The sequence below is a fragment of the Ascidia mentula genome, chromosome 1 (assembly GCF_947561715.1).
Source record: "Ascidia mentula chromosome 1, kaAscMent1.1, whole genome shotgun sequence".
Taxonomy (NCBI): domain Eukaryota; kingdom Metazoa; phylum Chordata; class Ascidiacea; order Phlebobranchia; family Ascidiidae; genus Ascidia; species Ascidia mentula.
In genome coordinates this window covers 22,687,236-22,713,783 of record NC_138566.1, presented here as the reverse complement: position 1 = coordinate 22,713,783, position 26,548 = coordinate 22,687,236, and the positions used below count along the sequence as shown (strand labels likewise).

The 26,548-nt window shown below is 37.8% G+C and overlaps 3 protein-coding genes across 3 annotated transcripts; 1 reads left to right on the top strand and 2 right to left on the bottom strand.

Moving 5' to 3' along the window:
* Positions 1-1,011: 1,011 nt before the first annotated feature.
* LOC145889791 (CUB domain-containing protein 2-like) lies at positions 1,012-4,831 on the top strand. Its single transcript, XM_082980827.1, has 12 exons — positions 1,012-1,101; positions 1,211-1,346; positions 1,681-1,865; positions 2,034-2,175; positions 2,226-2,300; positions 2,474-2,619; positions 2,727-2,877; positions 3,243-3,427; positions 3,563-3,704; positions 3,943-4,127; positions 4,371-4,521; positions 4,752-4,831. The coding sequence occupies exons 1-12, from the start codon at positions 1,012-1,014 to the stop codon at positions 4,829-4,831; spliced, it is 1,668 nt and encodes a 555-aa protein (XP_082836953.1).
* Positions 4,832-12,636: 7,805 nt separating this feature from the next.
* Positions 12,637-19,184, bottom strand: LOC145889781 (uncharacterized). Its single transcript, XM_082980814.1, has 12 exons — positions 18,971-19,184; positions 18,538-18,684; positions 18,282-18,398; positions 17,946-18,218; positions 17,742-17,878; positions 15,403-15,604; positions 14,992-15,231; positions 14,431-14,553; positions 14,151-14,237; positions 13,572-13,758; positions 13,457-13,500; positions 12,637-13,389 (listed from the first exon to the last, which is right to left on the bottom strand). The coding sequence occupies exons 1-12, from the start codon at positions 19,182-19,184 to the stop codon at positions 13,160-13,162; spliced, it is 2,001 nt and encodes a 666-aa protein (XP_082836940.1). The 3' UTR covers positions 12,637-13,159.
* Positions 19,185-19,469: 285 nt separating this feature from the next.
* Positions 19,470-25,894, bottom strand: LOC145900050 (uncharacterized). The gene is made up of 10 exons (XM_082988833.1): positions 25,647-25,894; positions 24,737-24,982; positions 24,416-24,481; positions 23,740-23,914; positions 20,751-20,904; positions 20,586-20,686; positions 20,273-20,451; positions 20,083-20,193; positions 19,908-19,973; positions 19,470-19,677 (listed from the first exon to the last, which is right to left on the bottom strand). Exons 1-10 carry the CDS (start codon positions 25,855-25,857, stop codon positions 19,529-19,531), a joined length of 1,458 nt encoding a protein of 485 aa, XP_082844959.1. The 5' UTR covers positions 25,858-25,894; the 3' UTR covers positions 19,470-19,528.
* Between the last annotated feature and the right edge of the window lie 654 nt (positions 25,895-26,548).

Here is a 26,548-nt window from a genome sequence, read left to right as displayed (position 1 = left end):
TCAATAAACGTTAGGTTTTGGTTGGTTGATTTTTTGTTTTTCCGATAACATTAGAATAACGTTGATGTTTGGTTCTTTATTATAACGTTATCATAACAACGTTTAATAAACGTTAGGTTTTGGTTGGTTGATTTTTTGTTTTTCCGATAACATAAGAATAACGTTGATGTTTGGTTCTTTATTATAACGTTATCATAACAACGTTTAATAAACGTTAGGTTTTGGTTGGTTGATTTTTTGTTTTTCCGATAACATAAGAATAACGTTGATGTTTGGTTCTTTATTATAACGTTATCATAACAACATTCAATAAACGTTAGGTTTTGGTTGGTTGATTTTTTGTTTTTCCGATAACATTAGAATAACGTTGATGTTTGGTTCTTTATTATAACGTTATCATAACAACGTTCAATAAACGTTAGGTTGTGGTTCGTTGATTTTTTGTTTTTCCGATAACATTAGAATAACGTTGATGTTTGGTTCTTTATTATAACGTTATCATAACAACATTCAATAAACGTTAGGTTTTGGTTGGTTGATACAACGTTTTATGATTAACAACAAAAGAACGTTGGAATTAGGTTAGGTTTAGAAGACGTTCATTTCCTACGTTAGTTCAACGCTGATATTTGGTTGGTTTAAAAAACGTAGAAAGGAAACGTAGAATCAACGTTAATATTTGGAAAACATGCAACCAGTAAAAATTTTTTGGTTCGATTTACGTTAATGAACGTTTCAACCAAAAGTCAACGTAACAAAAACGTTCCTTCCACGTTTGATGTTTGCTGGGTTGGCAGACAACGTTTACCAAAATCGCCCCAAAAAATGTTTAAACGAAGAATGAAACAAGGCAGATAATTGTTAAACCAGTGGTATGTTGGTTGATGTTCCAGCGTGTATGAGTTTGACATTTAAGGTATTTGCGGTGAAAAGAATCTTGATGCTATCTCTGGAGAATTTTACACACTTTCCTCACCGGGCTATCCCCAAAGCTGCAATTTAAGATGCAATATGACAAGAGTGATTACAGCTCCACCCCACATGAAGGTTCAAATTATGTTGCAAGAAACTATTGATTCCATTGATAATAACTGGGTGAAGGCAAGTATACTGAGATTTACACAATGCAGTATGCAATTGTAATGGTTTTAAAATATGTTCCCTCTAAATACCACTGATTGTTATTGTGAAAACATGTCAAATGTTTTAGATTATGGACCCTCTCGACGGTGTAGAAATTGATGTTGTCAAGGGGATTTGGTACAGCACCATCGGTAGGAAGCTCATAGTCTATTTCATCGGAATCGATATGTGGGAAGGATTTAAAATGATTTTTCAAGCAACAGGTAGAAAAGCCGCGACAGAAAGTACATATATGAATTTATGTATAAACGCAAAAACCTGAGTTTGTTAAAGAATAGCATGATCAACGTATGCGCAGCGGCTTGTGTCGCCTTCGCATAGATTGTTTTGTCTCTTCCTGTTATAGAAATGCCAAATTCAAGCCTAATTAAAAGACAGATTGGGTGCAAGGGCATCCCGATCAATCAAAAGTCATATTTTTATAAAAATGATAACATATTTCTAACCAAAGCGAGGCAATATAAGTGGTCGCACAACCAATCAGAACAGAACTTTAAAGTTTGTGTTTCAGCGTGTGTAAATCAACCTTGCTTTTAGAAATTTGTTACGGGAAATATTTCAATGCCACAGAGGGAGTCCGTTCTAACCTTACCTCGCCAAACTTTCCGAATATCTACCCTCCCAACAGTAATTGTACTTGGGTGATTAGGGCTCCACCCGGCATGAATGTTATGTTTAGGTTGGAGGTTTGTGATATTGAAGATGAAGGCGACAAGTTGAAGGCAAGTATATTCAAACTCGTGTTCGGTATTGCGACAAGGACTTTATAAAAAATTAATCTTCAATAATTATAGCCAAAATTAGGCATGTTTTTTTCGAGCCAAAACTTTGCAGACGTTTTTGACATTTTTTTTGCTTTTTCATGAATTGTATTTCATATATTGTTTCAGTTTATGGAGCCTTCGAATAGACGTTTCATGAAAGTTGATATAAATACAACATACATTAGCAGTGAAAACGAACTAATTGTTCATTTCGCCAGTGATGGAAAAAAGGAATATAACGGATTTCAGTTGTTCTACTCGGCCAATGGTACGCTATAGCCAAGTAAATATGGATTTAAGTTTAATGATCAATTTCAGTGCCGAAAGCTGATGCTTCCTCAACTGAATCAAGAAAGATTGCTGCCGAATCAGTCAGCGAATACGCAGAAAAAGGTAATACAGGTAGAAGTGATTGATTTCCTCTTATGCTCGTTTTTCTAGGTCTTTGCAGAAAGTAATATAATAGGGCTTTCCCGGATGTTGATATTGCACTTGTTTTACCACAGTTCCTTGACGACTTATCCTGCGATTGAACTGTATTTACTATACCTGTTGTTTAATTGAAGATCAATGCGGTAGAACGGACATTTTGGTCAACACTGGGAAACGAAGCTTCCTTTCGTCACCAAATTATCGGAGAAATCCTCCTCCGAATGTTGCATGTGTGTATAATGTTACAGCCCCAAAAGGGGCGCATATCCGCATTTGGACCGTTGGTAATACAAGGACTCGAGGAGAAAACTATCTAAAGGCAATTTGGGGTTTAATTCATATCACATGTTCTTGGAAATAATCAACTAATGTTGATAAAATATGCAGATCCAGGACACTACGTCAGGGGACGTGATCTCTTCGGAATACGGCGTCGCTGAAACGGCGTATTTGTTTGCAAAGTCCAACAAACTTACTCTTACATTTAGCAGCAACAATACGGTGCTACCTAGAGGGTTCAGGTTGATGTTTACAGCCGGTAAGAACAGTGAACACGTAATTTTTCCAGTCAAATGCTCTGCTGACGTACTATGATATAAGTACCAACTCGGGAAAATTTAAGTTCCAATATAAAATCTAGGATAACACAGATAAAGTTTGTCAAGAAGTGTTTTATACTATGTAATATTCACTAGCGCAAAAGCAAAACATTGTTGTGAAGGAATGTGAAACAATTTGGGGTATGTGTAATGTTATTACTTTAGTTTTCAGTGACACTGATAGGAACAAAGTATCGCCGAGAGGAAAGATACACAATGAATACGGTTTGCGTTTATCTTGCCAGACGTATCGATAGGCATGTTTTTGCGTTTTAAATGGATATCTTGTTTTTTCTGTTTCAAGGTTCTTGCGGTGATGTGGATCTTGACGTTTTCCCAGATGTTGACCAAAGTCTGACTTCGCCAAACTTTCCAGGCAAACTCCCATTGAAGATTAAATGTGTCTGGAAAATTACTGCTCCTGTCGGCATGACAATTGCAATCATGTTTTCTAATGGTAACTTTGGTGATTTATCCCACAAATTGGAGGTGAATATGGCTGTTTGTAACGTTCTGTATTTTAAGTGTTTCAGAACATATTTGTCGACTTTACAAACACAGTTACGTAGGATTACTCCCAGTCCCCAATCCCTTAAATTCTAAACACAAAATCTTCTGTTATAGTTTGTAGATCCAGCCTGGAAAATCCCTGATGGCTTACCAGGATTTTACAGAAGTGGTGGAAACCAAATAAATTTACGATTTACAAATTATGAAACAGAGGATGACAAACGAGGAGGATTTCGATTGGTCTACTCTGCAATTGGTGAAAATCGTAGTCATGAAATAATGTCAAAAAGCGAATGGAATATTCTTATTTGTTAACGATTAAAAAAGTCCATATATATACCATCGACAACGCAAATGCTATGATGCAATTGTTATAAAGCACATTTCTATGATGGTTACAAAAAAAATAATGATCAACATATAAATTTGTCAAACAGTGAATTTCAAACAACTGCAGAAACCTTCAAAAAAAAATAATCCAATTAATGATTTAGAGAATTGTGGACAAGAATATCGCATCGCCAATCTTGGTGTTCTGGAATCCATAAGTTTACCCAATCCTCGTGACAGGAACAAAATGTTGACATCGTGCATGTGGCAGATAACAACTGACATCAAACAAAGGATTCTAGTTGAATCAACAAGATCTGTGATGGAAACTTATGGTGATTATCTTCAGGCAAGTTGCATTAAAACCGTGAAAAATAAATCCCTTAGCGTTGCGAGCATTTTTTGTTATTGTTGCAAGAATCTTCGTTTTGTGCATTGCATATTCAAGTCCATATTAATAATTATCGTCTGCCTGTTAAACACGAGTAGACAAATCACATTTATTCATTTGAAACAGAAAAGAAAACACACATAAGCATTTAAATGCAACATAAATATGCTTATCTAAGCCTCAATTGTTTTCTTACCGTAGTATTTTCACGATGCTGGTAAAAACATGAAGAAAGAACGTCATGCCTCCACTCCTTACATTAGTGAAACAAATAGGTTAATTATACGCTTTCAACTCATCACTTCTAACGAACTTCAAAGAACGGAATTTAAAATGACATACACTGCCGTCGGTAGGTTTTTCTACTTTTTGTTTTCGCATTTGTGTACAGTATTGTAATGCTATCTTATACCTTAGTGGCAGTAACAACCAAGCTGATAAAGTCTAGTCTAATGCATTAATATGTTTAAAATCCTGTTGATTAAGCATCTTAAACCAAGCATTCGGATGCATTTTTTTAATCAGACACAATTAAAATTTTCTTGTTATGTTTTGTGTTAACTTTGTTTTGTATTCTTTTAGCGGGAATAGACGCTCCAACTACAAATGGGTCAGACGTTAAAAAGGCAGCAAAAAAGTCATGCTCTCTTGTTTGTAACTGACGCAGAATAATTGTAAATATTGTTATAATGCAACAAAAGATACCTAAAATTCCTAATTCCAAATTAAGCCTTTATGATCCTGTTTTACGAAACCAGAAAGCGTCAAATCATAATTTGTGAAAACAATTCAAATGACCTCACGATTTGATGTTGTATTTTCCTACGAACAAGTGTACTATACCCGCCGCCTTACTCGAGTCAAAGCAGACTTGGAATTGTAGTAAACGCTCATATATATTCGGAAACTATATTCTCTATATTACCAATTTGCATATTTTTTTGCCTCATAAGACAGGGGCTTTAGGATTTTTGTTTAAAACTTTGTAGAAAAAAACGTTTGTAAAAACTGACCGCAAGATTCCTAACACATGATCCCTGTTGCACCTGGAAAAAGGTTTAATTTTAAGCACTGCAAAAACAAATCAGTAACAAGCACAGCATGGGCGCCGCTTTGCGAACACAGATGCATGAAACGGCGTGAGGATGGTTCAGCAGGTTGCTGAAAACAGCGGATGTTTTTTGAAACTATGCCACGTGATGATAAAGTTTCTGTATCATAACCAAGCTCATAGTCCAAACAAAATTCAGTGTCATGTTTTCGTCCAAGCAATATTATGATGTACATAATACAAGCATCGTTTTTATTGTATTTGTTTATTTGTGTTATTGGGGCCCCCACAGTGTACAAGTCAATGTACCTATGTGCGATGGTTAAAACATCGACTACAAACTATACCATAGGGCACTCGATCAAAACCAAGTGGAACATTTTTGCACTGGATTTGGTTGTAATTAAAACCAAACTTTTAAACTTTAAATTGTTCGACATACCTCACAACTAAGACCAGAGCTCAAATTGCGTGGTGAAGGTGGCTATTATTTTTTAAAACGCAAGGACGCCCCGATGTCAAAACATGATGTAAAGGAGCACAATTAAAAAAATGTTTATTGTATAATCCTAAAGCTTCAGAAAAAATGTACTGCGCTTTAATAATTGTCTCTGTAACAGGAGATACAGAGCTCGAAAACGAATCCATTCTTCCATATTCGAGAAGAACTGTCCCTTTTTTAAACCACCACGTTACATGCCCGCTAAGCGTTATGTACCAACCTCATACGTTCTTTTATTAGCAAATCTTTTTCAAAGAAAAAACTCAACAGTCTGTTGTGAACAGTCATCGGTTTGTGCCGCTTTCGAACGGAAGCTGTTTTATTTATGACTGTGTGAAAACATGATTAATGTTAATGTGCTTTTTGTTAAAACGAATATCTGTTCAGTCGAACCCAAAACATTTGCCATGTGTCCTGCTCGTCAAAAAAACATGTCTACAGAGGAATCTAGAACACAGTGCGAAACTATAAGGAGAGCTTAAAAACAAGACATATCTCAATGACCACAACAGGCGAAAAAGTGTGTTTGTTGATTTGTTCGCTTTAGACCCACCTTCTTGCAGAAAACGAACTCATGGTTACGAAATTGCTTGACTACAAATACAATTAAACCGATAGGACAACCTACATCCACTAACTTCTAATCATACAACACATCAGGTGATCTAAACTGAGACATACACAGAGGTCGGCAGCCCACGGCAAAAAAAATAATGTAAACTAATCATCCACTGTTTATACCTCTGGTACTTGGTGCCACTAAATACCCAATTCCTACCCAATGTTCTACACGAAAATGGCACATCCAGGACAATATTAACGCCAACTAATTTAAATAAGAGTTAGAAATCCATGTAGTATATAAATTGGTCCTCTTGTGTAAACAAACGAAACTCAATGGTTAATGTGGATAAACCCCCAAACACTTTACGATTTGAAGAAGATATTTTTTTAAGCGTCAAACGCACATGAAGAACAATACACGGTATACATTAGGAAAGTAAAAACGGACAGAATAGCATATCCGCATAATAATAATGTAACTGTAATGACGTTGGTGTCTGAATGTGTCATAAGTCTATATATTGTGCATCCATGGTTAACTAAGTATGACCACGGAATAACGGCCGACGGACTAAACATGCTACGTTTTTGTTATGTCCTGATTCAAACAAATAACTTGACCTTGTGACATTTTACATTTTTCGATGACAATTTCAAACCACTAAAATACAAACAACATTAAATAGGAACAAAAGAACAAGAAGCAGGGTAGCTTTGTTGACTGCATGAAAATCCTGCCCGCAAAACGACCAGAAATCCACTTAGCGGTGTCTATGCATTCGTCGACACCAGCTGGGCATCAGACTTGATTATTTATTTAGGTAAAACCAACTGGGGTAAACCAAGGTGGAAACGCTATTGCAGCACTTGCTAAAAGCAATACTGCGTCCACGATCCGTGTCACAAAAATCTTATATAAATAATATATTATTGGCTTATATGTAAATTTACTAAGTTTTGTGATGTTATGTGAAACCTATCCGTTGTAAAAGTAGAAACACCCACGAGACATGCGAAATGAAAAGAAAAATGCTGCCAGCAACTGAGTAAAATAGTAATTAGCCATTGAGGTATGCAGGCACATATATCTATGTGGGCGCTTGTTACGTCACAGGACGTCGCCCGATCAAGTATCCACGTTTCCTCTATCCTTATTAGGAAATGTGGTGTAATGTGATTTCTATTGTTTGACGTAATATTTGTGACTGTTCATGCGCGACAACGGAATTATTGGAATTGTCAAAGGAGAGCAAGTAGGGATTGTTGACTTTTGTGGCTTAATGTTTTATATCTTCTGTGACCTTTCAGTAGCGGTGTCCACCCAGGAAAAAACGATAACGTGTGGGTGGATTGAAATAAAGCGAACCACCACCACGGTGTTATAATATTGCAAAAAATACTAAACCATAACAATCCAACAACAACACTTAAACTATAATATTCAACGGTAAGTCTGCCATAGAAATCTTTCAGGCAAAAAGCCCGAACATAAATTATAATAACAAAGCATTGCGGCGACGTTCTTTAACCAGCCCACAACCTTTGCATATATGATACTAAACAGTAATGCGTATTTCCAAAGTAGGCAACGCTGCATAAACCTGCAGGACTAACAATACATCAAGTGGTTCCTCAGTTTGTTGTTATGGGCAAAAATATTGATGGTCACAGAGAAGTGAAGCGTTTCGTATTGGCCATATTTTTTTTGTGTTTTGTCGTCGGTGGCAATTGAGATGTAAGTATTCTGTGAGTTGTTGACTTTACCATGAATTTTCTCTCTGCTGGTAGCAATTCGTGATGTTACAAACAAGCGACGAAATTAAGAGGAAAATGCTCCCATCAATTGTATAAAATATAAATTGATCATTGAGGTGTAAAGGTGCACTGACCCGGGACTGGGGCGTAGTACAAAATATAACGCTGCTGTATATCTGACTCCTGCTCTACTGTTTAAACAAAGTCTCCAGACCTTTTAAGATTTACCCTCCAATTTATTTAGCATGAATGATGAACGACTTGACTTGAGTTTGGGGAGTGCCTGTGGCTAATTGTAACAGGTTGATGTCGGTACAAAGCAATTTCATGCACCACAATACTGGGAACTGTTCTTTAATATGACGTAATAGATGCAAAGGCATATTTACGTGGGAAATCGTTACGTTACAGGACGATGTCTAACGATGTTTCTTCATTCCTTTGAAAGAAGTGAGCCGTTATGTGATTTCTATGGTGTGACGTAATATTTATAAATGTTTATGACAACGAAATTATTACAATTTTACAATCAAATCCTTACTGGTAAATCGTAGTCTGTTAAAAGTTAAACCTCTATGCATACACGAGTTACATCAAACGAACTATGGTGGTCTTGGATTTTTGTTGGAATTTGTAACATTAATTTTATGACAAATTTGAGGGCCATTGCTCGTTTGTGACATAAACCTCAATAACCTTGAACTTTCGATCATACATAATCTACAGCAAATTACGTACATTTTTTCTAGAAAAAATTAGGTTTTTTCGGGTGTTAGAGGGTAATAAATTATGCATAGAAACAAGGAGAATGATGTAGGCTGTGTGGTTAATTCGAGCACAAAGTTCTTAACGTCATATGTGGGTAGATACAACCAAAACCCGGAAGATCGCATCTCAAGGCAGTTTTGCTAAGAACAGGTACTGCACAAATATTGACATGTATACACAGTGCCAATCTAAAATATTTGATTACAGATTGTGTTCAGTTAAAATGAGATGTTGTTTTGCCAGGATTTGTGTGTACTTTAAATCAAGCCGGAAATAGCGTATTGATGTGGAAAGTCATTCTGTCATAAATTTAACTGTCCTTGTGACATACATTTTATTTTAACCGATGTTTCGTCTGAAGAACAGCAGCAACAGTAGCCCTAAAGCATAGTATAACCTAGCGTAAATAACCTACTTGATGTAACATACTTAATCTTAGTATGATCGCGAGTGCAACATTTAGAAAGCTAGAAGCACGTTAAAGTTTATATATACCCCATGTATTTTTATTATTTCAGATAACCAGTGTCACTAGAAGAAATGAATTTGATTGCCTTTCCTGCTTTTTTTGTTTTGTTTACGTGCCACCTTGTAGTAGCACAAGCCTGGCTTATCTTAGATGAATACGAGTATCTGATAGTCTACCAACCAAATGAAACGTCATACGGTAATGCCGTAAACGATTGCATGGAAAAAAATGCAACTTTGGCACTTGTTAAGACAAACGAAACCTTTAATTTTCTGGTTAGAAATATCAGAAATTTGACAGGTGTGTGTTTATCTATTAAAACCAATATCTCACAAATATTTTGGTTTGTATTTGCATACAGTGCATTTCGACCTGTTAAGTCTCATCAATGCGCAGACTAACAGTCTTGCCAGATTAACAGTTTGGCAAAAACTTTTCCTATTGTGGCGGCTTCGTAGTCAACGCAAACTGTAACTATTTTTTTGTCCTATAGTTGGACCTTACTCTTTTTTCATTGGTGCTACAAGAGTCAATGATACCAAAAGGTTTCAATGGTCAGATGGAACAAGTGTTGATGTAGCACAGTGGAAAAAAGGGGAACCAAACAACTCCAGTGGATCTGAGGATTGTGTGATAATGGGTCGTATTACTCAGTTCATACCATCATTTCAATGGAACGATGTTTCCTGTTTAAGCAAATCAAGATATATTTGCCAAAGAAAAGCAAGTAAGCATATCGTAACGTAATTAATAAAACACAAAACAATTACGATATTTAGGCCTGCATGTATTAATCGCGCTTCAGCAAATTTTCTGTGTAGATAAAAGTAGCCTGGGTTTATACATCAGTTTTTAAAGTATGTTGAGAACGAGTTTAGGGTGAATGGCAGACTTTTGTCAACTTCCTAATTACTTTTTATCAAATTACCAAGACAGTAAAAGTTGCATAAACGTATGCTTGCAGTTGAAACAACATCTCTGCATTCTACGCACAGTACAACAAATGTGAACTCAGGTAAAAAAAGATTCAAATTTAATAAATATTTTAAGTGCGAAAAATAAGCCAAATTGATGTGTCTTGTCTACAAAATCCAACAGCAAATTTAAAAGTTGCATAAACGTATGCTTGCAGTTGAAACAACATCTCTGCTTTCTACGCACAGAACAAAAAATGTTAACTCAGGTAAAATAATATTCAAATTAAATAAATAATTTAAGTGGGAAAAATGAACAAAATTGAAGTGTCTTGTCTACGAAAACCAACAGCAAATTTAAAAGTTGCATACACGTATGCTTGCAGTTGAAACAACATCTCTGTATTCTACGCACAGTACAACAAATGTAAACTCAGGTAAAAAAATATTCAAATTAAATAAATATTTTAAGTGCGAAAAATAAACAAAATTGAAGTGTCTTGTCTACAAAATCCAACAGCAAATTTAAAAGTTGCGTAAACGTATGCTTGCAGTTGAAACAACATCTCTGAATTCTACGCACAGTACAACAAATGTAAACTCAGGTAAAAAAAGATTCAAATTTTTTATTATTATTTTAAGTAGGAAAAATGAACAAAATAGGAAGTGCCTTGTCTATAAAATCTAACTCCTGATTACACCCTCTTCCGTCCATGCACCAGAATAATCCAACTAAAACCATACTTGAAATAACAACTGTTTTACCAAATTTTAGCAGTACAACAACAGGGGCAGATGGTTATCAACGGTTTCATTGGCGGTAGCTTTTCTCTCTTGATTCTTGCAGCTCTTGTCGCCATTTGTATTTACCGTAACTGGAAAAGGTTAGATGGTAACAATTCAAGTTGGAGTTATTTACCAACAATTTATTCTTGTAGGTCGAAAAATCAGCCACCGCACAACGATAACTCGGCTCCAGGCAATGAAGGCAATGAAGGTAATGATTTTTTTTAACACAATTTGTGTTCGTAGGAAAGTATATAAATATATCAGTATCCGTGCTTCTGTCCAGCCTTAAAGCTAGTCACTGCTTCATCCAACAATCATTGATAAAGCATTCTTGTTACTATATACAGTAACAATTTTCCAAAAACCGTAATTCTGACAAATATCTGGCGATACTGTTACATAAGTTGTACATAAAAATTAATTTCTATGCTACATGGTTAAAAATAAGATTAAAATACCGGTTGCTGCCAGGCATATTGCAATTAAAAATGAGATTGTTTGAAGAAAATTCAAACGACGAGCAGGAACAGAAGGCAAGTCCAGTTTATATCAACACGACAGAAAATGATCCTACTGCAGACGAGCAATATGTGGGCGAGGATATGGATATCAACGCATATGCCAGCTTCACAGCATCAGAAGTACCTTCGTACGCTGTTGTTAACAAGTCTAAAAAACGTCGATCGGAAACAAATGAGGTCAATCCTTACAGCTTGGCCGGAGACGAAATCTCTCCCTATCACCTTTCCCCATGTTCTGAGGAGATAGAAGCTGAACATACGTATGCTGTGATGAAGAAACAATGAAAATCGCTATGAGCTGTTGACGTATTTGTTGTGTATATGGATGAACAGAACAGATTAATAATTTTCCAAATTGTATTTTCGCTTTGCGTTGCTTTTCTAATATTTATTCAACCTCTGTATAAGTGTATATGAAACTCGTTATAATTAAAAATTAAAATAACATTTGAAATAAAAAATAAAGCTGTGTAAGCTGAATACAGATGGCCACTGTTTCGACCTATAAGGTCTCAACAGTGCAGCTGGTGTGACTTTCAGACGACTTTTCTGACCAAACGCCAAGCAAAGACTTCCACTTCGTGGTGACTATACAATCACCGTCATCCGTTGGGCACCAAACTAGGTGCAATCTTACGGAGTAAACAAGGTGGAAACAATTTGGCCAAGCAATGATAAACCAATAGTGGCGTCAGGTCCCGGAATAAAACATTAGAAGTATTAAGATGTATATCACATAAATTTCACAAAAAAATACATTATTTCTGCCCTTAACGATAGCGCCTTACTGAATAATTTCGTTTCATCATTCTTTGAAAGGTCATGCGTTCCGACATATGTTACAAAATAAAATCGTATCGACAACTCCTATAAACACATACCTTGTACCTACTGACGTAGGCTAACAACGCTCGATGGAGAAAGTTATCATAAAGGTCAATGCCTCTTGATAGGTGTTTGGAAGAAATGTGATCTGAGCTGATCCCACAGTGGTCATTGCTTCCATTTGTCAACAAACAAACAACAACCAAGCGCCAGAACAAAACGCACGTATACTCAACTTATATTGCCGATTGAAAATTTCATGATATATGATATACAAACCACTGCGTGGATTGTTACAAATTGGTTTAGTTTTGATATAAGCACGTGTATATGAATATATAGATATATGTATAAACATATCTACAAGTTTAAAATCAACAATGGCGTTGTTTTAAATGTAAATAAAAGGTCGCCAATGTATCAAGGATTGTATGGTGTAAAACGCTCTGGTCTGCAGGACTGTACGCAGCTGCTAGCTGTGAGCGAAGAAGAAATCACTTTAAACTGAACACGTGACAACCAGGAAAAGCGATAACGTGTGGGAGGAGAGAAATAAAGCGAACCATTACCACGCTGTTATAATATAGCTTAGTATACTGAACTATAACAACTCAAAAACGGCAACCAAACTTGAAGTATTTCACAATGATCCTTTAGTAAAAATCTTCCAAGAATACAGGACGAATACTAATTCAAATAACAAAGCATTGTCCTAGCGTACTTTTAACCACAACGCAAATCTGTGATACTAACAGGAATGCTTATTCCTCCAAGTAGGCAGTGCTACACAAACTTGCAGGACTAACAAAACATCAAGTGGTTTTGACATGGATTAGTTAGAAAGGTGAAGCGTTTCGTATTGGCCACCGTCTTTCTTTGTTTTGTCGTCGGTGGCGATGGTGTTGTAGGTATTCTGTGTGTTGTTGGCTTCATCATACAGGTTTCCATCAACTCTTTCTACGTTGCTAGCAATTTGTGACGTTGTTTCCGTTGCGTTACATTCGTCAGCAAATGTGTAAGCTTGGTTGGTAAGAATTACTTCATGGTGAATTTCTTCTTCAGCTTAAATAATAAAATTCCATGAATTGGATCCCAAAGTAAGTCTCATAGCCAAAAAAAAAACTATTACCGTTTCCTTTATTTCCGTTAACCCTGTCCTTGTTTGACTGAGGCCTATAAATAGAAACAACATACACTGATGTATTTTGCTCTTTGTTTAAAACAGAAACTTATTAACAACTTACCTCAATCGTTGCATATACCATATCGTAGGTAATATTGCCAGGCCAGCACCGGCAACAATCCCACATACAAAACCAACAATGGCATAAACCGTTCCGTTAGAATCCATCTTTATTCCTTTGCTAGGAATCTTTGTTGCATCGAAACCAGACGCGTTGGTGGAGACAATCGTTAATAATTCTTTTTTTTCTGCGTAAAAAACACAGCGGTAAACAGTTGTAAAAAGTTAAAATCAAGAAATTGGTCATAAGCGAAATTGTCATGTGAGTAAGCAGGAATCAGCCTATGTTGCTCGGCGTTGACCGATGAATCTGGAAAGTGAAAGACTGGCAGACGATAAGCGACACTAGATTGCAAGATCATATCTTTTGCTGATAGTTAGGCGCGATTTGATTTTCCTTGATAAAGTTGTACCTTCAACGTTTGGAAGAGTTTGTTATGCATCTGGTTCGTGCATGTAATTAATGATTGAAATACTGTTACCAAAATATATACAACTACATGCTGTTGTTGAAAACTACCCGTCACGCTATTGCATACCTGACGTTAATAGTGGGCGAACAGGACAAACGTTTGCTTACTTGTGTGTACAGTCGATGTAATACTTTGCGATGCGCCTTGCTTCATGCTGGTGATAATTGCTGAGCTAAATGAGGTTCCCCCTTTGTCTGTACAGTAAACAATGTCCAACTAAACAGTCTGCTTTGAATTAATCGTTCGAAACAGAATTCATTGGAACTGGGTATGCATTTCGGCCATATACCTGCGTGTTTTTGTACGACTATTTAGCAGTCGCCAGGTATCAAATGAACTTTTAGGCATGGGAATTTACACAATCACAGCAGTTAAAGATTTCTTTACCTTCAACAGGCCGTGAGGTTTTAAGCAGGCTCGTTTTCGCCGGTAACCGCTTTGTAGTTGGGGTAATCTGCTTTGTCATTTTTGTAGCCATTGTAGTTGTTTGTGAAGCAACTGTAGTTGTCTCTGTAATACACATAACTTTCATGTCCTGCAATTTAACGCAATTCAAATTCATTGCTTAGAGATGAGATGTGCACACATCTGCGTGGAAATGTACACACACTGCTTTTACGTAGGTCTCGTCAGTGCAACTGGTGACTGTTGCTCTGATCTGCCCACATGGGTGACACCAGATAGTATTATTGGTGACGCATTTTATGCGCTCTACTTGGTTTGTTTATATTGTTCAATACCAAGTTATGTGTACCCAACAGATCGTACCATCACAACAAAGTGTTCCTGGTTACCTTATCACCTGGTTTAGCAAAACAGTTTTTAGCTGAATTGGTGAGACCGAATAGGTCGAAAAAGTGGGTCTACAACTGCCTGCAGCCCAATGTGTACTGTTTACATCACTGTTTATTGTAACTTTACAGGTTGCATTTAACATTTAACACCTACCTGCGGTCATCCTCTGGCAAATATATCTTGAATTGTCACCACAGAAAATGTCTTGCCATCTGTATTTTTCATCAAAGTGATTGTCGAGTTTATGCATGATCACACAATGTTCATTGGCCCCATTCGGTTCCCTTGTGTCAACATTCCACTGCGCCACGTCAACATCCGTTCCGTCCATCCAACGAAATTTCCTGGTGTTGCCGATTTCTGTCGCGCCAATGTAGAAGGAATAAGGATACTCTGTCAACAAAGTTAGCAAAACTTTTACAAAGACTCTTAAGAATATATTTTGTCAACAAAAATTACTTTGCGGTTAAAAGTAGGACACGGATATTAAAGAAAGTTACAACAGCGCAAAGCATGATTTAACTGCAAAATTGTAACAAAAACATAACAGACGAAAAGAGTTACTATTTAAGTTCCGAATTTGTGCGATGAGAAATGTATGTGTTTCATTCGATTTGACATTCACAACACTGGCATTGTGAGTTGCACAGCCTGAAACGGCTTCCTTAAACGATCCAACGTCGTCATAAACAATCAAGTATTCAAACGCCTGAAACTTTCTCCAATCCAGAGCAATAACCACGCTTGTGCAAGAAACCAGTATAAACTGCAGAAAAAACAGAAGATCCATCACTAAAACTACTGAAGAGTGGAAACTAGAAATGTTATGCAGTGACAGTAAGGAGGCTGACACAATGCCGCCCACATTTGGCGTAATGCGCCATATTATTACAGCTGACGTACTCGATAGGAAAATAGAACAACATCATCAGTATGTCTAAAAATAAACGTATTGGAAACAAATTTATATGAACGGAGACACGTTGACGTCTCAGCGGTATAAAAAGCATTTTACTAATGTAAAGACAAAGTTACATGCAATCCTTACAAATGACTGCTGTATGTATATGTAGCGGCCAAAATGTGACAGTTTCTTTTGTCAGATATGGGTGCCATCATCATAAATCATTATTCCAATCATCATTTATGGCTACATTCTTTTCATCAAAAAGATGTGGTACCAATTACTGTAACGCAGTATAGGCTGCTTTTTTGTGGCACGAATTACTATGGTCAAGGGTTGGAGATTAAGATACAACAATTTACCTATAGCCACAATGTGTCCAATACACATGATAAACAGCGGCTTGAGCGGTTTTAACACCCCAACTTAAACTTGGGAAGACATGCTCGAAAGTAACCTTGACACTTATGCCAGTTTTCAATTTAACGGAGGGAACAATCGTTCACTGGACAGAAGGGTTTGCATCGGTTGTATCAACCAAGCGGCATTGTGCATTTATACTGCGAGTACTATATTATGTACAGAAGGAAAACCATCCACAAGATTGTTGTTCGTCCAACCGTTTCAAACGTTTACAATTTAGTGAAGTTTGTCATTACTTGGCAAGATTTTGAAACTTTGATGCATTACTGACAATTTGTTTTCTCACATACGTCACTATACCTGCTACTTATTTACTTCCTCGTCATACGTTGCCAGCAAAGCTGCCTCGTAAACGCCTACTTATGATTTTGCCACCTACATACCCTCTTTGCGCATGATATACGACTTGCCGGGAAGACGTTGTTTAGCAAGGATCGTCCATATGGAAAGAAAATCTAATAAACTCAAATTTATTTCCACCGGGGCAAAACGATTAGCCTAATTTTAAATTAGCAGCAACTGCGGGCATTAATCGGCAATTGGGATGTCCTTGACCTTGAAATTCGGTATGAAAAATGCAGTGTTGAAAATGAAAAACCGTTCTTATCAGGATTTATCTCCCATTAACATAATCACAACGAGTTAGATCGTAAGATGAAATCATGCAAGGGTGTAAGTATTTAATAAAACGCAAATAACGTAAGGCTGTATTGTATGTAATTATTTCAACGTGTGACAGTAAGTATGCCGCAAGAGAAATCGCGCCAGTTATGTTAACAAAAGGACTTACACATACGAATCACAGTAATGACGTTAAAATGCACGAAATACACAAGTGTAAACACGTTACTTACGTTACTCAATTGCGTAGTTAGATGAGTTTATGCCAAACGAGTTAGATGGGTTCTTCCGCTTACGTTGACAGCAATCTAAATAAACTAACCACAGTAATACAATTTACAGAACCACGTGTAACGTTAAAATACACGAAATACACAAGTGGAGCACACAGTAAACACACATAAAGTTACTCAATTACAAATGGTAACGCATAAACGCTGACAACGACAACTACTGTCGCCTTTTCCACCAATGTATTCGTTTACATTCGTGTGTGGTGTTTTACTGCTCGTTGCAGATGTTGGTTCCTATGTTGTTTGCTTCTCAGTATTTGCGGTTTCTGTAGATTACAGAATAATGTTATATGTGAATAGACAAAACGCGTAACGCCTGGTACAAGTATTTTGCTGGCCGCAGTTTCAAAACTTTCTCTAGGGATTTTACTATATCCAAAACTTATTGCGACGCAATTTTCGCGACTCTGGTCGCAAGACGAGTAGATATCTATGTATGCTCGCTACTGACGCTAGTGGTAAGAAAAGATCAATTTTGTGACAACGTTTGTCAACCATTACAACAATATTTCAGTGTCATAACTTGCTGTTTAAAACAATGAAACTATGCTTCTTACGTGATATTGATTTTGTTGTAGCCTTAATTCCAGCTGTCGATTTGAGTGTGGTGTTGAGAGTCTTATCTGATAGAAAAATATACCAGTTTGCTTGCATTTATGTACCATTGGACTTGCATTTATGTCCCATTGCTTGCATTTATGCAAAACATGCATGTTTTTTTTGGAACGTCTACCTCGGATTGCTGATGCTGTAGTGTGGAGCCCAAGTGTTGACTTGAGCGTAGGTGGTGCAGTCTGATCTAAAGTAAAATATCGGGTCGAAATTTTAGCCGGCACGGTTGCGCTGTCATACAATTTCGAACATACTTGCTTCCTTTATTGCAGAGAAATGGGTTGATTGATAAGCTGTGACGATCGTCGTAGTAGGTTTAGTTTTGGGTTCAGTTACAGTTGTTTTGGGCAATAAAACTTGGGAAAGTGTTGAGCTTGTAATTGCTTCCCCTGTGGTGGAAATTTCTTGACTAGCTGAGTGTTGACTAGCCACTGCTGTGTCTGTATTCATATTCGTAATTGCAGTTCCTGTTTGTTGACGTGTTTCTACAAATCTCGTTGTGTTTGGTTGGGAGACAGTTGTATTTGCTGTTAAACATTTGAAGTTCATGTTTACACTGTTTACAATAAAACTGGTTATAATATACAAACCTGATAGTGCTACTGTTGATTGAAGTGTTGTTTCTGTATTTTCAGCTGTACTTGCAGGCTTAGTGGGTTGCGCTACCGCTTCAGCGGTTGTTTTTCTTTCTGTCATAGTTGTTGTGGCTTGCACATTCATGAAACATTTTGGGGTTAAAGAACGTGAGAACAAAAACTGATTCTTACCTGGTATCTTTCTTTCGCAAATATATAAAAAAAGTGCCAAAACAGGCAATGTCGTTCCATTGGTGTGTGTGTAACCAACCTGTCACAACACAATCCTCAATTCCTCCGACATTGTTTGGTTCCCCTGGATACCACTGTGCTACATCAACAATTGTTCCATCTGTCCATTGAAATTGATTGGTGCCATTGATTCTCGTAGCACCAATCAAAACCGAGTAGAGATGATCTAAATACGAGACCCAAGAAAGAACATTTAACTGCTGACACTTGGTAAGGAATCTATAGACTAGATACATGGCAAATATGTACGTTTATTTCGCTTTGAATATACACGCGTACATGGCAACCTATACTTATATACAACATAAACATTTTTGGACGTATTTATTAATTAGGCATTGGCTACAAACTTATCAGAACCAAATATAGCAAGTGTTAGGAAGTTAACCACTTTTTTTAAGCAACACATAGGAAGAATGTTTGTAATACACCATAAGAACTTTGTAATATACCAGAAAAATTATTCATTCCGACAAGAAAATTGAACACTTGAGTTGTTTTAACATTTGCCACATTTGCATTTCTTGCAGCACATCCACTGCGAGCTTGAGCATAAGAACTGACCGTACTACTGTTTTCGATGAAATACTCGTAACCTTGAAACTGGTGCCAGGTTTGAGCATTGACGGTGAGCAGAAGCGTACAAAACAGAAGTAAGTTTTCCATTGTCCACAAGTTGTCAGACCCAAACCTAAATCTGTGTTTGTCCCTGTTCAACTAAAACTGGTAAATGTGATCTGTGCAGGTATGCTCTTCTTCATTGCAAACACTACTAAGTATAGAAGTAAATCGACCCACACAATTGTTGGGGGGTTAATGGGTTTAACAACTAGTCAGTGCGGTCGTCATGCTCAACAAACTCTGCGTAGTTAGATGAGTTTATATCAAACGAGTTAGATGGGTTCTTCCGCTTACGTTAACAACAATCTAAATAAACTAACCACAGTAATACAATTTGCAGAACAACGTGTAACGTTAAAATACACGAAATACACAACACATAAATTTGATCAATTACAAACTGTAACGCAAAAACGCTGACAACGACAACTACTGTTGCCTTTTCCACCAATGTAGTCGTTTATATTCGTTTGTGGTATTTCATTGCTCGTTGCAGATGTTGGTTCCTGTGTTGTTTGTTTCTCAGTATTGGCAGTTTCTGTAGATAACAGAATGATGTTAAATGTAAATAGATAAAAACGCGTAACGCCTGGTATAAGTTTTTGCTGGCTGCGGTTTCAAAAATTTTACTTAGGGATTTTACTATATTTAAAACTTATTGCGACGCATTAACCGCGTAGATGTTTCATGGGGAATTTTAAAACGGTAATCAACGGTAAACAAGTAAAAACTGGTTCATTTTGCTTAAAATAAATTCTGAACGTCTACCTCGGATTGCTGGTGCTGTAGTGTGGAACCCAAGTGTTGACTTGAGCGTAGGTGGTGCAGTCTGATCTAAAGACAAATATCGGGTCCAAATTTTAGGATGCAGATGTGTTTGCTGTTAAACATTTGAAGTTTATGATTACACTGTATACAGTAAAACTGGTTTCAATATACAAACCCGTTAGCGCTACAGTAGATGTTTTTTCTGTATTTTCAGTTGTACTTGCTGGCGTGGTAGGTTGCGCTATCGCCTTGGCAGTAGTGCTTGTTGGTGTCATAGTTGTTGTGGCTTGCACATTTAACAAACATTTTGGGGTTAAAGTATGTAAGATTGTTAAATTCACGAGGCCAATAGTTTTGCAACATACCAACCACTGGGAGGACTTGTTTGTAAATTGTGCCAAGAGCACTTGAAAGATTCGCGTAGTTGGCGATTGTTACAACTCTTGACGCTCCATTCGCAAATGTTTCGAGTTGTCCTGTGCTGACGCCTGGGCCAACACCAACCGCATAGACGGTTACGTTGTTGGTTCTCAAGAGAGTGGCACTAAACAAAAATTGACCGTACTCTTTGTTTAAAAACAAATTGAATGTAAACACTTTTTCGTGTAATTGTATTGGCCTCAAGTACACGTAAATGCACAGATCAATTAATCTTTCACTATTTTCACTTCAACTTACGCTGTATCCCCAAGAACAATGAAATCACTAGCTAGGCCATCTGTAATCAGAACTACGACCTGGCGCGCAGTATTGCTGTTCATAGATTGGTTGAAAGTAATCTAATGGGAAACTTTGTTTCATGGATTTGACTACGACAAACTTTTTCAAATAACTTATATTTACCAGAACCACTCTTTGCAATGCCGCTGAGGTGTAGGAGTTTGCTGCCTTTAAGTGAGACATGCTAACGTTTACGGCGTCAATAAAGCAATCCACATTTCTACAATCTCCAAAGTTCGTGGGCGATTGATAATACACGTTTTTCGTGTAATCGATGCTGAAAAATGTTTTAATGGAATAGTTTAATAGGCATTAACACGACATAGGCATGACTGAGTGAAAGAATTGATCAAAAGAGAACATGAAAGTACGAGAAAGGAAGTTGAAATAAGCGTTCATCAGTTTATTTATTTTATAATAAGTCGGATTAAATACAACAAATCATAGTTTTTATGCTCGCAAGTAAAACCTATAAACAAATCACCATTTACACACATTGCGTTGGCCATTTTAAAGCAAGCTTGTGGCGGATGCCACCCTTGAATTCACTGAAGCGTGATAAGTTTTGCTTTTAGTGTTGCCTTTTTCTGCGCGTCTCGAAACAATTAAGCGTTTTCTGGCAACGACGCGCATTCAGAAAAATACACGTTACGAAGCACCCGCTTTAATTGGTGACCCCTGACGTTTGAGGATATGGAAGACTTTTCAACGGCTTATGGACCAGGTATGTCAATCTTTACCATTTGTTTTTGTTTACCTGGACGACATACTGGTGGCCAGCAGTTCCCCAAGTCAACATAAATTACACCTAGAACAGCTTTTCCGCCGCCTGCAGGAATGCGGCCTTTTAATCAACTTAAACAAATGTGTTTTTGGAAAAAAACAAATCCAGTTTCTAGGTCATTTGGTTGATGCCGAAGGCGCAAAACCTTTGCCCAGTAAAGTGGAAGTCATAGAAAAATTTCCTCGGCCCACCACGGTTAAAGGTTTGCAGAGATTTGCTGGAATGATAAACTTTTATCACAGATTTATTCCTTCTGCCGCAAGTATCATGTTCCCCATTTATAATTCCATGTCAAAAAGGAATGCTCAGCTGCAGTGGTCTCGTGATTTGCAATGTGCTTTCGACGCAGCAAAACTTGCACTGGTAAATGCAACCAAACTTAACCACCCACATCCTGATGCCACAGTCGCCCTGACTGTTGATGCATCCGATAGGGCTGTAGGAGCGGTGCTTGAACAGCATATAAACGGGGTTTGGAAACCTCTTGCATTTTTTAGCCGTCATTTGCGTGCTAACGAGATGAAATACAGCGCTTTCGACCGAGAGTTGCTGGCGGCTCATCTGGCTATTCGTCATTTCCGATACTTCCTAGAGGGCCGCATATTTACCCTCTACACCGACCACAAACCGTTGACTTTTGCGCTACAAAGGGCATCGGATCCATGGTCAGCAAGACAACAGCGCCACTTGTCCGCCATATCCGAATATACAACGGACCTTCGCCATGTACAAGGTAAATACAATTGTGTTGCTGATACCTTATCCAGAGCAGTGATTGGCTCCATTGAAAATCCTGCAATCAATTTGGATCACATTGCTCTTGCCAAAGCGCAGCATGTTCCCGAAGTACAAGCTTACCGCACTGCCGTATCCAACTTACAAATTAAGGAAGTTGTGATGGACACCTCACAGGTGAGACTTTTATGTGATGTGTCCACTGGTGTTTGCAGACCAATCATCCCGCAATCATGGCAAAGAAAGGTGTTCGACGCTATTCATGGTCTAGCCCATCCATCAATCCGAACAACACGCAAAATGATTTCGTCAAGGTTTGTGTGGCATGGTTTGAACAAGCAAGTTGCAGAGTGGGCTCGGCAATGCTTGCAATGCCAACGTGCAAAGATCCAAACACACGTACGTTCTCCTCTTCATCGTTATGAAATCCCCAAAGCGCGATTTTACCACGTGAATATTGATATTGTTGGCCCTCTGCCGCCATCACAAGGAAGTAGATACTTGCTTACCATCGTCGACCGCTTTACACGATGGCCAGAAGCCATTCCAATGTCTGATGCGACAACCGTCACTTGCGCAAGAGCGTTTATATTTCATTGGATTGCCCGCTTCGGGATCCCAACGGAAATATCGTCTGACAGAGGCCCGCAGTTTACATCTGAATTGTGGAAGAACATTTGCCAGCTCATGGGAATTAAACACCACTGCACTACAGCGTTCCACCCACAGGCTAACGGATTGGTGGAGCGATTTCACCGTCAACTCAAAAGCAGCCTGATGGCTAGATCGGCTAATCCAAATTGGATTGACGAGCTGCCCTGGGTTCTGCTCGGCATACGTAACATGCCAAAAGAAGATCTCACCACGTCAAGCGCGGAACTCGTTTACGGCTCAACCATTTCCCAACCTGGGGATTTTCCTGCTGCTGCAGACACGTCTATCAAGTATTCCGAGTTTGTACAAACTCTTCGTCGCGCGATTCAAACATTATTACCGCAGCCCATGTCGCGCCATTGTCGAACTCGTGTATTTGTGCCACCTTCGTTACGCAATTGCACCTATGTTTTTGTGCGTAAAGATGGATATCGCCCTCCACTTTCGCCACCGTATGATGGTCCTTTTAAAGTGTCTGCTCGTCACGAAAAGTATTTTGTGATAAACATTTCAGGTGTTGAACATACCATTTCGATTGATCGCCTTAAACCTGCTATTGTTGACTGCTCCAAACCGGTACCTGTTGGGCAAGCTCGTAAAAGAGGGCGACCAAAAAAACAACATCCCGCTTCTGGGGGGGAGTAATGTGGCGGATGCCACCCTTGAATTCACTGAAGCGTGATAAGTTTTGCTTTTAGTGTTGCCTTTTTCTGCGCGTCTCGAAACAATTAAGCGTTTTCTGGCAACGACGCGCATTCAGAAAAATACACGTTACGAAGCACCCGCTTTAAGCTCAAATTTATTGGTTGATACTTGAATGTTTTTCTAACTCGGAGAAGAATTGATTATTATCCCAAAGTTTAAATGACATTTATTAACTATGTTGAACTGGACTTCTTTCCCTGGTTTGGGTTTCATTTGTTAAAAGTTGTTACCTACTCGAAAAAGTTCTGACTTCCATATAGAACAATTGCAACTTGTAATAAGCCTGAGGAAATGTATCTTTCAAATCTGGATGACGTATTTATAAGGGCCGTCTTCAGATTCTCGAAGTCAGCGTCGCTTACGGATCCGGAGCTATCGACCAGTAAAACCAAATCAAGTGTGGCGCTTGCTGCACAAATATGCACAACATGTATCACTTTGATTTGAAGCACAGATGTAGTGCAAGGTATCAGCTAAACGCGTACAAATTTCCGTTCGGTTAATTTTCCATAAGTTAGTATGTAGTACATGGTGTGGAAACTGCTAAATAAGTGTCTTGACCGTGTTCGCCCATTGATCTGTACAACATAACGAATCGGCCCTCTTGTGTGGCTATGCAGCTAAACCATGCCTGGCGGGGCGATGTCATAGCTTTTTTGAGGAATCTTATTGTGATATATACTGTCCTTCAGATTAGTTTACAATTTGGTACAAAATATTAAATGTTGTGATACAGTACTTTTTTTGATACCAAGCTGTGGCCTAAGCTGTGTACTGTGGCATAGCTGTGTGCTGTGGTATAGCTGTGCGTGGGTTGGGAATGCTGATTTCCTATCGGTGTCAATACAAATTGCACCTTAGTAATGTTAGACTATCGTATCTTTGAAAGGAATAAAAATGACAAACCTACCTGGTGTAGATTGTGTTGTGGATTCGAATCCAGCAGTTGATTCAAGCTGGGATGCTCCAAGTACAGCTAAAAAGTTAAAATGTGGGTAGGTTATTTAAGCATGTTGAGGGCTTTCATGAGTCGAACGATCTATGTAAATTATTTTGGAGTAAAAGTTTGTAAAATTACAAAACAGCAGTCCAATCTTTTCTTAATGCCTATATAAATAACGATTCATTACTCAGAACATGATAAATTGGATACAAGTTATTTAAATCCACGACAAACCGTTACATCTTTGACTAATAAATAATTTAATAATTTACAATAATTTATTCTGACCGGTTGTGTTCTTTTGGCAAATATATCTTGATGAATATGAACAAGGAACATCTCTCCATCCGAATGTTGAATCAAGTTCATAAACCCAACCCATTATCACACAATCCTCATTTCCTCCAGAGTTGTCCGGTTCCTGACTACCGAACCACTCGTTTCTGTTAACATCAACCCTTGTTCCATCTGTCCACTGAAAGTTGTTAATGCCTGTGACTCTTGTAGCACCGATGTAAAACGAGTAGGGAACATCTAAAAGTCAAAAAATATCGCATCTTGTAAACAGTTGTGAGAATGTTTTGGTATGGTTATGCCACCCATCATTTATCATACCTTATACTATCACACCGCGTCTTTTAACCACGAAATCATTTTGGCATGCATGTATTTAAAATTTACCTGCAAAAACAATTTAAATAACCCCGACATCAGTAATCATTGGATTTTACCCAGCAATCACAAACCCATGAGGACACATAACTTCCGTTATGTGAGTAACGAGTGTTTACTTTTCCCACTTAGTAACGGGGTAGAATATATGCCATCTGCAATACTTCCTGGTGTGCACACTTTCCTGGTGTAATTGGGTCACATGTCACCTCAAGAGTTGTAAAGTCCAGTGTTTGTGTGACTAATAAAGTTTATTGGTATGATTTCACGCATAGGCTCAATTCAACGGCTTGGAATTTATTCCGTGAAGCCTTAAGTGTTATCTGCCTGCTATTTTTTACTATACAGTCAAACGGCTTGGAGGGACATTGTGTAAAAGCATCCAGGCTATCGGGTAACCATGGCTTAAAAATAAGTTCAGGATTTTAGACTTATCTTTAGATTTTTCAAAGTTTCAGATATTGGAAATATGCTTTAATTTGTTACACTTTGTTTTGTTGTTACGTATATGTTTATGCATATTTACCTGAAACATTGATTTTCCCGACAAAGAAGTTGAAAACTTGAGTTGTTTTAACATTTGCTACATTAGCATTTCTTGCAGCACATCCAGCTTGAGCTTGAGCGTAAGAACTGGCTGCACTGTATTCGATATAATACTCGTAATCTTGAAACTGGTGCCAGGTTTGGGCATTGACGGTAAACAGAAACGTACACAAGAATAAAAAGGTTTCCATTGAAATGTTTCAACCACAGCTCTATAACTTGTTTCTGTTGACGTTTGACCAAATTACCTAACATACAATCTGCACTGACACTGCTGGGCTTAACTGCTGTCAACACTATTACGAGCAGGAAAACCACCCACACAGTTGTTGCGAACCGTTTCATGACGTGAACAATTTACTCATCCATCTTAACGAAACATTTGCATTGAGTGCAAAATAACATCGGTACTTCGCGGTACAGCAATTTTATTAACATCAGAATATAACCTGCAGTTTTTAAAATAATGTCGTTTGTTACGTATTGACTGACGTCATACTCACATGGTGGCTTGGGCAATAATTTGGGGTTACGACTGAATACGCTTGATTTAAAGTCCGACTGCAATTAGGATTGGCAGTTCTATTTTGGTACGTGTAATTACGCCTTCGCACTGAGACAACGTTTTTGCACTCAGACATCGTTAATATTATTTGTAAAGTGACTTTTGATCAGATATGTTTCCCAACATAATTGCTTGAGAAAAGCTTCATATCGTTAATTTGTGTTTTTGCATGACCAATTAGTGAAAGGTTACGTGCCCTGATATAGAGGATAACATTTTATATCACATAATGTTTTGGTGCCTTTGTAGGGATTTTGGCTTGTCGTAATTCCAATATTTATTGATATTGTGTTTGAACTTGGTCTTTTGAATTCACT

Excerpts from the sequence above, each read along its gene's own strand:
- LOC145889781 (XM_082980814.1), bottom strand. The coding sequence starts at position 19,184 with ATGGAAAACTTACTTCTGTTTTGTACGCTTCTGCTCACCGTCAATGCT. Across the intron at positions 17,879-17,945 it reads CTCTGCAATAAAGGAAGCAA|ATCAGACTGCACCACCTACG; the intron begins GTATGTTCGAAA and ends ATTTTACTTTAG. Across the intron at positions 14,554-14,991 it reads TTGCCAGAGGATGACCGCAG|AGACAACTACAGTTGCTTCA; the intron begins GTAGGTGTTAAA and ends TGTGTATTACAG.
- LOC145889791 (XM_082980827.1), top strand. The coding sequence starts at position 1,012 with ATGACAAGAGTGATTACAGCTCCACCCCACATGAAGGTTCAAATTATG. Across the intron at positions 1,102-1,210 it reads TTGATAATAACTGGGTGAAG|ATTATGGACCCTCTCGACGG; the intron begins GCAAGTATACTG and ends CAAATGTTTTAG. Across the intron at positions 2,878-3,242 it reads CAGGTTGATGTTTACAGCCG|GTTCTTGCGGTGATGTGGAT; the intron begins GTAAGAACAGTG and ends TTCTGTTTCAAG.
- LOC145900050 (XM_082988833.1), bottom strand. The coding sequence starts at position 25,857 with ATGGAAACCTTTTTATTCTTGTGTACGTTTCTGTTTACCGTCAATGCC. Across the intron at positions 24,983-25,646 it reads CGGGAAAATCAATGTTTCAG|ATGTTCCCTACTCGTTTTAC; the intron begins GTAAATATGCAT and ends TTTGACTTTTAG. Across the intron at positions 20,687-20,750 it reads CATTGCAAAGAGTGGTTCTG|ATTACTTTCAACCAATCTAT; the intron begins GTAAATATAAGT and ends GTTTCCCATTAG.